The sequence below is a fragment of the Mus caroli genome, chromosome 3 (assembly GCF_900094665.2).
Source record: "Mus caroli chromosome 3, CAROLI_EIJ_v1.1, whole genome shotgun sequence".
Classification (NCBI taxonomy): domain Eukaryota; kingdom Metazoa; phylum Chordata; class Mammalia; order Rodentia; family Muridae; genus Mus; species Mus caroli.
In genome coordinates, this window is record NC_034572.1 from 57,623,379 (window position 1) to 57,633,191 (window position 9,813).

The 9,813-nt window shown below is 40.1% G+C and overlaps 2 protein-coding genes across 5 annotated transcripts in view; one reads left to right on the forward strand and one right to left on the reverse strand.

Annotated features, from left to right (window-relative positions):
• The window catches only part of Slc33a1 (solute carrier family 33 member 1), a 30,704-nt gene extending 24,488 nt beyond the window's left edge, over positions 1-6,216 (reverse strand). For 2 of the 3 annotated variants that reach the window (XM_021157144.2, XM_021157143.2), the window contains exon 1: positions 4,864-6,216. In XM_021157144.2, coding sequence (XP_021012803.1) covers positions 4,864-5,638 — 775 coding nt within the window. In that variant the 5' untranslated portion in view covers positions 5,639-6,216. The remainder of the gene's footprint in view (positions 1-4,863) is intronic. The other variant, XM_021157146.1, reaches the window with a different exon arrangement.
• A 46-nt stretch (positions 6,217-6,262) lies between these two features.
• Positions 6,263-9,813, forward strand: part of Gmps (guanine monophosphate synthase) — a 49,510-nt gene continuing 45,959 nt past the window's right edge. The window contains exons 1-2 of one of the 2 annotated variants that reach the window (XM_021157139.2): positions 6,263-6,370; positions 8,685-8,898. In XM_021157139.2, coding sequence (XP_021012798.1) covers positions 8,716-8,898 — 183 coding nt within the window. In that variant the 5' untranslated portion in view covers positions 6,263-6,370; positions 8,685-8,715. The remainder of the gene's footprint in view (positions 6,371-8,684; positions 8,899-9,813) is intronic. The other variant, XM_021157142.2, reaches the window with a different exon arrangement.

Sequence of the window (9,813 nt, forward strand, 5' to 3'; positions counted from 1 at the left end):
AAAACTTTCAAAACCAAGACAATTTAGGATGCTTGAAAAGAAATTTGAATTTTTTTAGACACACTGAAATTACCTCTTTTGTTGAGTTAACTAATTTCTACTTATGTTCCAACCAGTGGGAACAGTGAAAACAATGAAGAGGAATAAAATAAATGTAATAACATGCATGTGCAAATTGTATATGTAAGACATATACAATTGTGTCCAAAAGGGTAAGCAAAATCAGGAGTTTCAGGTTTTGTGTTTTTAATTCTCTAGGAGCAAAATGGTCATCTTTATTTTGTCAACTAAAAATAGTTCCTATGAACACACTAAAAGTGAAAATAGGACACTTTTTATAATCAGTGAGGTCCTCATTGGTAAATTTATATGCTAGTAGTACAGTCCTCAGTTGCATGGCACCCTTTACCCACAGGACATCCTGGATTCAATTCCCAGCATCCCCTAAAACCAAAGTGAATTTCAGAATATACTTGAAATATATTATTTTTTAAGTACACAGTATATTGTGTAGAGGGGCCTTACATATCAAAGCATTTTCCAGATACTACTTGGTAAAAAAGAGCAGCCATTACCTTCTTTCCTTTGCTTTGTGTTAAAAAAAAAAAAAAAAAAGTCTTTACAACCTTCTTTCTGAGGAGTGGGTCTCTGGTTTTAATTTTCCCTAAATCTATGGCTTCATTTGTTACTAACATTTGAGGATAAGTTCTAACTTTCTGTATTTGCTTATATATTAAAAGACTCACCATGCTCATTACCTGCTCTCTTTGGAGGCAAAAAAAGAGGAACAAATTAAAAGGGTTCATATTATTCACGTTGAATATTACTTACCTAAAAAGCTCAATTTTACTTATGTGTATGTGGGTGTGTCTTATGAATGTACAGAATGTGTGCGCAGGTACCTGTAGAGAGCAAATGAGGCTGTTGGATTCCCAGGAGTTAAAGACAGTTACTTAGTGTCCTCTGGAAGAGTAGTAAACAAGCGAGCTGCTGACCTATCTCTCTGCGCCTCCCTAAAAGTTGAAAATGTTTTAAAGTTTATTTTGAATTGTGTGTCAGGGTGAGTGGATGTTTGTATGCTTGTGCAGGGGCCTAGGCCAACTACAGACACTAGATCTCCAGAAGCTGGAATTACAGGTGTTTGCGAATAATCCAACATGGGTATGGAGACCGTAACTTAGTACTCTACAAGAGCAGTATTGAACCCTTAACTTTTGACTCATCTCTCAAACCCAAAAGTTGAGTTTTAAGGTAAAAACCAAAATCAAAACAAAACAAACCCATGTTTTAAATTTTCTAAGATAAATTTTACTCTTAAAATGTTAAACCATAGCCGGGCGTGGTGGCGCATGCCTTTAATACCAGCACTTGTGGGGCAGAGGCAGGTGGATTTCTGAGTTCGAGGCCAGACTGGTCTACAAATTGAGTTCCAGGACAGCCAGGGCTACAGAGAAACCCTGTCTTGAAAAACCAAAAATAAATAAATAAATAAATTTAAAAAAAGTTAAACCATAAACTTAAATTTTTGGTGTAGTTGAGTGAATTTTTAGCATATGCATAATTTCAATTTACTACCATAAGTTCCATTTTTAATTCCTAGTAGTACAAAAAAGCTTTATCACCCATCAATGGTCACCTAACTTCTCCCCATATAACTGAAGGAAAGGTAATATTTTGTTTATTATTGTTTGGGGAGTAGGTTCTCTCCTTCCACTGTGGGTTCCAGCAATTGAAGTCAGGTCCTGGCTTGTGGTGCAAGCACTTTTCAGGTGCGGAGCTTTCTCCCAGTGTAATACTTTAAGCCTCGCATGAGTGCTAAAGGATGTAGTATAGCCAATATTAGAAAAACATACAAACAACTTATAACTTACCTATTTAGTAATGAACCAATTCGGCTTGCTTAAATTCTAAAAAGCATTTGTTACATAAAAAGGTAATGAGTACTACAAGACAAATTTATTATTAAGGAAATATTGGTATGCTTTCTTCCCTGTTCAAAATGCTTATAGATATAGGATTTACATCCATTACAGTTTTTTTTCCAAAGAAATATACCCTCCTTTTCTCTGATTGACTCCTATATATGCATACTCATTTTAAAACAAATTTCAAAGTCACACAGGGGCTGGAAAGGTAGCTCAGCAATTAAGAGTACAGAACCGACATGGTGGCTCAGCCTAAGTCAGTTAAAAAATTAACACTTTAACCTATCATTACTAAGAATCAGGTGTTCTAAAAGTGGGTGATGCTTTCAGATACTTGGGAATCACAATGTTATATTTGTTCCATTAAAAAAAAAAGCCTTATATTAAGAAAATTTCATCTTAAGGTTTTCCTTGAGATTTCCACTAACTTCTTACCAACTATAGACAAAATATCATATTAACAGTTACAAATACCTAACTCCAAGTCCATCTATCTCTTTCTTTCCTTCCTTCATTTTCTTTCTTCCTTCCTTTTCTTTCTTTCTCTCTCTTTTTCTTTCTCTTTCTCTTCCTTTCTCTCTCTCTCTCTCTCTCTCTCTCTCTCTCTCTCTCTTTCTTTCTTGACAGGGTTTCTCTGTATAGCCCTGGCTGTCCTGGAACTCACTCTGTAGCCTCCAACTCAGAAATCCACCTGCCTCTGCCTCTCACGTGCTGGGATCAAAGGTGTGCGCCACCACTGCCTGGCCCATCTATCTGTAAATAGCCTCTTGACAACATTCTTCTCATTATAGAGAAGGAAAAGCCACATCTGTCATCCTTCTGTCCTGTTCATTACTTACTCCTCGCTGTTTAAGGGTCTGTCTTTGCCTCTAGAGGTTCTTGGAAAACAAATGGAATGAGAGAAAAGGTTCAGAACTGTTATGAAGCTATGAAAAAGCAGTCAATATAACCAAGGTTGTTTCCTCCAGATCTTATCTCATCCCATCTTCCTGTTCTCAATTTGCTGTCTATAGAGCACGGTTTTTTAAATGTCCAAACCATTCCTCAGTATATTCCTTCTGTGGTATCCATAATTAATTACAGAATTACAATGTTTTTAAAAGGTTTATGTTCATGGGTACTAGTATTCTGCCTGAATGTGAGTACATGCACTCTGCATTCTTGGTGTCTGTGGAGGCCAGAAGAGTGCACTAAATCCCCTAAAACTGTAGTTACAGAGGGATGTAAGCCACTATATGAGTGCTGGGAACCAAACTTAAAACGTCTGCAAGAGCAACAAGACCTTTTATCAGCAGAACCATCCTCAAACCCTTGGCTGTTTTCTTTGTTTCAAGTTATGGTTTCCAATACACAGATTTTCTAGATACTGTTTTTATCTTCTCTTTAACTACCTAGGCAAAGATATTTCCTTATGATTCCACATCCTTTAAATTCCTCAGAACCACTAGGTAGTTAAACTGGGCATGGTGGTGTACATAATTAACTATATGGGTCCTTAGGGAATAGAAGTCTAAGACCAGTCTAGACTCTTGTTGAAAACTAGGGCCTAGACAAAGGTCAATAATAGATTCCTAGCACTGAGAGAGGAAAAAAGGAAAAACTCCCACTGGTTAATAATGGGATTGAGAGTTAGCACAGTAGAAGATGGCTTCCCTTTTATGTAGAAGTACTAGGTTCATTTCCCAGAACCAGGAACACACAAACAGAAACAGAATACACAGAAAATAGTTACGTTATTACCAAATTACAGAAACCTCAAAACTGGTAATGTGGTTATGTGTAAGCATTAAAATTAAAAACTCTTTAACTTAAAATGTTTTAGACTAAATCATAAGTCAACTATGGATAGAAAATAATTAAAGTAAGCTATTTTAGAATCTTCTGGAGAACAAAGTTCAAATTCCAGTTATACCAAAAAAATATAAATAAACAAGAAAAAGAAAAAAATCACACCAGCTTACATAAAGGTTTAACTAATAATAAAGTCAACTGTTATCTCTACTATGGTCACTGGCCGGTTATTCTGGGCCTCTGCAATGTTCATCTCTACTGTTCCTAGTTTGCACAGTCTTTATTTGCAGCAGGTCCTCAGAATCTTGCCACTTAGCCAGTTCCAGAATGCTTATATTAACCACCCTTCCCATTCAGTAGATGGGTAAATGGGGACTACTTGTGAAATAAAGGTGGAAAAGGATTGAAAAGCAAGAAACTAGGAATCTCCATTCACCAAAACACAAAAGAAAAAATGTGAACCATATGACCTACATTTTAAAATGTATACTTCTGTGTCAGGCAAATGTCCATGGATCTTTAATTCAGAAATTTTGTTATTCTATCAGTTGCTTTTTCCTATTCACTAAAGAGTACTGATCAATGTGACTGTGTTAATGGGCTGACATAAGGAATACTCGAAAGAAGCACACTTTAGTAAAACAGAAAACATACTTAGGTATCTATCATATAAGTTCCCAGTAAAATTTAAAAAGCCAGCTGTAGTGGCACATGCTTGTAATATCAGCACTCAGAAGGGTGAAGCAGGACTGAGTCTCAAGTTGGATATATAGAGCCTTTTAAAAATCCTGTAAACAGAATTCAGAAATAATCCAAAAGCAAGCAGAAGGACAAACATCAAATGGTTTCTCTTCTAGAAAGAATCTGGAAGGAAAAAAATGTGTGTGAACTGTCTAAAGGAAGACGACTAGGAGGGAGATGTAGAGAACAAGGCTGTGTTATGGAAGTGATTGTGAGCAAAGTACGAAAATCTCATAATGGAATCCAATATTGTGTTAATTTGAAAGGGAAATGAAGTAAAATATCTTGTGCATCATTAAAAGTAAAAAATATATGCAAGCAAATGAGAGCTCCCATCTGATGTTTCATCAAAAGCATTCATAAGCATAAAATAAACCTAACAGTATAATAGTTTTAAGTACACTACCTGAAAGGGTAACGATTCCTCTGGGTTGAGGCTGAAACCGCAAGTATTTGTTACAAAAGTCGGCAGATTCAAGAGCCAAAAACAAAACATTGCCCAAAAAGTAGCCAGCTGTTTGGCCCACAGAATTGCATGTCGAAGCATAGCCCACGTTTTCCCGGGATAACATAGTTAATGCCCAACCATCCACAGCGATGTCCTGTGTGGCAGCCAGGAATTCAAACAAGAAGAATGTCACAGTGAGAGCAACTACATCCGGTGTTCTGCCATCAATATTTCCGAGCAAACGGTCCACTTGAGTGGATAAATATATCATGAAGATTCCTAGTGTATACTGAGTAGGGACAAGCCAGGACTTGCGACGACCGAAGTTCTTAAAGTAGACGGCATCAACCAAGGGAGCCCAGAGCAGCTTAAGACTGAATGGCCAGAAGACAAAACTGAAGAAAGCCTGATCTGTATAGCTAACATTTTTGCTCTGCAAAATGAGGGGGATGCTCCCCGCCAGGCCTAAGGGAATGCCCTGAAGCACGTAAAGAAAGAGTAGTAACAAAATGCTACTTAGTTCGGATCTATAGCTCCGCGGGGCTTTAGGGAAGTCACCAGGGCCCGCATCACCTAGAAGAACTTCCCGGTCCCCCTCCCCGCCCACCGAGTCTCGGCGACTGTCATCCCAGCCGCCCGGTGGCAGCGGGCCACTCTTCATATCCAGAGCGTGGCTAAACATGCCTGACCGCCGCTGCCGACTGTTGTCCTTGTGGGAGATGGTCGGTGACATATCAGAGACGACGTAGAGCCCGGTGTGTGGGGGCCTGAGGCTGGCGTTTTGATCAGTCTAGTCCCAGGTCCAAGGCAGTCTCTCTGGACCAGGGTCACGGTGGTTCAACGCCGGGAGGGCGGACGCGGAGAGACTAGTCGCTGTTTTGCAGCAGGGAGCCAGATCCCTGGCAGGTGGCCCAGGCGAAGCCTGGGTCGCTGCCCACAGGAGCGACTTCAGGGAGCCGGCAAGAGCTCCCTGTGCAGCCGCACCCGGCTCGAGGCTGGCGGAGCGTGCCGTGGCGCTGCGACGGAGTCTGGCTCTTAACTGCAGCGGGGACTCGAACGCCCTCCCGCCCGTCCACCTGCCACTAGGTCTCCGCTGACACTGCAGCGGGCACCCTCCTCAGTAGACACCCGAGGTAAAGGATAACTTCCTGCCTCCCGCTTCGGGAAGTGGTTCCCTGCCAAAATGCGTTCCGTGCCTCCCGACGGAGCCAGCGAATCAGAACAAGTTCCGGTGGCGGCGACCGCGAACAACGTTTGCTAGGAACCATTAATTCCCTCGATTCTGACCCCGAGGGAGGAATAACGCCAGCGTACCGAGCGTCCAAGACGGAACGTCTTAACAAACCCGGTTCCGTTTGCGCATGCGCCTGCCTGGAACTCGTGGGCCTCGGCCATTGGGCCCTCGTCGCCACGTGAGCACGGGTTTTCTGGATTGGCCTAGGCCTTGGTGATAACGTTGCGCAAGGTCTGTAGGCGAGTTTGTACTTATTTAATTCAGTCACAACTTCCAGACTTGTAGTTGGGTAATAATGCTGCTTTGTGAACCTGTGGTTACTAAGCTTTGGTGTCAGGTTGTGGGTCCTTTATGTCCGACTAAATGGAAACACTCATACCTAATACACAGAACGAATAAGGCTGTCCATTTCCCCCAATGTCAAGGAAGAAATGTAGGGGAATGCTAGATACACAGAGTGAAGGAGGTAAATTTCAATCTGCTGCATCTTATTTTTATGCCAATGGAAACTTCTCGAAACCACCTTTCTCCTTTCTTGTCATCCATGGTTATGCATTTTAAGTGCATAACGACACACTTCTTCGAGTTTTGGTGAATCGTTGGAAGCTCTTAGAGCTTGAAATGTTGAGATACTAGATTTAGTATTTCAGTGATAACAAAGAAATAAGTTTTCCAAAAATTTTATTGAATTCATAATTGGCCAGTTTTTCAAATGCCATTTCAAGTGTAATACTACATGCTTTCTTCATTAAAAAACAAAAACCATAAATTCCCTTGTGGATTTGCTGCCTTCCCACTTTTCTGATTTCTACAGCTTACTAACCACTTAGCTAATTTCCCATGTTCTCTTCTCATTTCTCCCTGGGTCCTTCCTTTCCCTCTCTCCTCCCCCTTCTCTCCAGCTCTTGTATGGCCATAGAAATTTGAGACTTTGCTTATTATTATTATTAGTCTTTCATTTTCATTGTATTGATACTGAGTCCTGGGTTACATAAGCTAGCATATGTACCCAGTCTGGTCTCAAACTTATGGCCATACTCCTGCCTTAACTTCTAGAGTCCTAGGATTGTATACATGAGCCACCACACCTAGTCTGATATACTTCAATGGAAGAAAACAGTGACCATGAAGTCTTCTAATCTTTGTTAAAGAGAGGAACAGAGTTGGTTGTGGTGGTGCATGCTTGTAATCCAGACTAGTCTATAAAACTAGTTCCTGGCCATCCATGGATATATAGCAAGACCCTGTCTCAAAAATTGGAGTGGAAAACAGTTTATAGTGTTATCTATGTGAGACTAAAAGTCTCTATTTCTTTCAACAGGATCTTACTGTATGGTCCTAACTGGCATGAAACTCACTCTGTAGACCGGGCTGGACTTGATCTCACAGAGATCCACCTGCCTCTGACTCCTGAACGCTGGGATTAAGGGATGGACTATCTCTCCTTTTGTTTCTGATTTTTTTTTTTTTATGAGGGGATCTCATGTAGCCTATGGCAGCCTTGAGTTTGACATGTACTTGTGATGGTGGTTTTGAGCTCCCAGTGTTCCTGCTTCCACTTCCCAAATCCTACCATTGCAGGCATGGGTTGTCATTTCTGAAAAAGTCTCAATGTCAATGAATACAGAATAAAGTTTATCACATCCAGTTTAGCTTTGCAAGGCTTTTAGGAAGTAACCTACAAGGCTGTGTTGGTTGGAATAAAAATGGCCCCCATGTGCTCAAATATATGAATACTTAGTCATCAAGAAGTGGCTCCCTTTAGGATTAGGAAGTGTGGCCTTGTTGGGGTAGGTGTCACCTTGTTGGAGGAAGTATGTCACTGGGGATGGGTTTTGAGGTTCCAGAAACTTCCAAGGCAAGTCCAAATAACTCTCTCTCTCTTCCTGCTATCTATGGATTTGGATGCAGAACTCTCAGCATGCACACACACACACACACGTGTGTGTGTGTGTGTGTGTGTGTGTGTGTGTGTGTGTGAGCTCTTGAGTGCAGGTGTGTGTTCTGTGTTAAACTTTTAAGTGCTATTGCTGTTTGGTATCATACCTTTACATTGGTACCAACTTCTCTCCTCCTCATCCTCTGCAGCTCCTAAGATTTTCCCTGATTATATGTATATCGTTTGAAGAAGTGTATGAGTAGACTCATATAATATGTGACCTTTGGTATTAGGTATAACTGTATTCCCAGAATTAGTATCCTTGAAATACAAATAATATGTTTATAGATCAATCTGAGTAGATATTATATTTGTTCTTTTTATTGTGTAAAGCCATTGATTTTTATGGATACAACATCAGTAGAGTTTTGTTTTGAGACATGTTCTAACTATATAGTCCAGACTGACCTCCCAAGTGCTAGGGTCGAACAAACAAACACATTTATTCTAACTTTTTTCTAATTCTTCAAAAATACTTTACATGTATACAGTGTATTTTGATCATATCAAATTCAAATTCTTCCTCTTGATTTCCCCACTACAACCCCTTCTCACTTTTATATCTTCTATCTTCTTCTTCTTCTTCTTCTTCTTTTTTTTTTTTAGAGCCTACTGAGTTCAATTAGTGGTTCCCTGCATGTATGTGTCTTTGGAGGCTAATCACTGGAGCATGGGCAACCTACCAGCAGCCACACATTCAATGAAAAATGACTCTTCTCCCAGCAGCCAACAATTATCAACAGCTCCTGAGTTAGGGATGGAGCCTTCTGAGCCCCTCTCCCATCAATGTTCTAATGTTGACTGGATTGATCTTGTTCAGGTAATGATAGGCCCTGTGAGTTCATGAGTGCAATGGCCATGTAATGCTTAGAAGAGTACTACACAGCACTTTCCCTCATCCTCCATCTGTCACATTGTACCATGAGGCTTGTTGGGGTGGCAGGAAATGATTATCAGGTAGGGCTGAGCATTTATTTAACCATCACTTATTTTCAGCATTTTGGTCAGTTGAGTCTTTGTGTGGAGTTCTCTCCACTGCAGACAGAAGGTACTTTGACAACAGTTGAAAGCAGCACTGATGTATGGGTATAATCATAAATATTTAGAGAGCAATTTGATGTTTCACAGAAGAGCAGTGGTCAGTTTCCCCTCCCACGACCTCTGATCTTCTGGGGTGGGCTTTTTAAAGGCTTATAATAGCATGAATTCCCTCATACGAAGCAGACACAAATCTAATCAGTAAGTAGTTTTACTAGCCTATTTATTTATTCCATTTTTAAATTAAAAAACCATGTATTTTGACTAGACATTATTTATTTATTTTTAGAAAGGGCTTCATATAGCCCAGGATAGCCTCAATCTCACTACAAGCTGGCTTTTATCAGTATTTTAAATAATTTCTTCCAAATATTACTCCTCAGCTATAGTACTGTTTTTTCTTTAGTGGTTGTGGGGGATCTTTCTGGAATAAGCACTCCAACACTATTGAGAATGAAGTAAAGTTGCCACCAAAGCCAGGATAGTTCCTGAAAGCCCTCAGTATAGGACCCAGTTAGAATCCTCATTTTATATTCTAAAACCACAAGGTGAGGTGAGCAAGCAATTGAGATTTTGCAGAAGCCTGCTTGGCAGTCAGCTTTTTGTTTCTTTTTTATTTTTATTTTTATTTTTATTTTTTTTAATTAGGTAATTTCCTCAATTACATTTCCAATGCTATCCAAAAAGTCCCCAATAC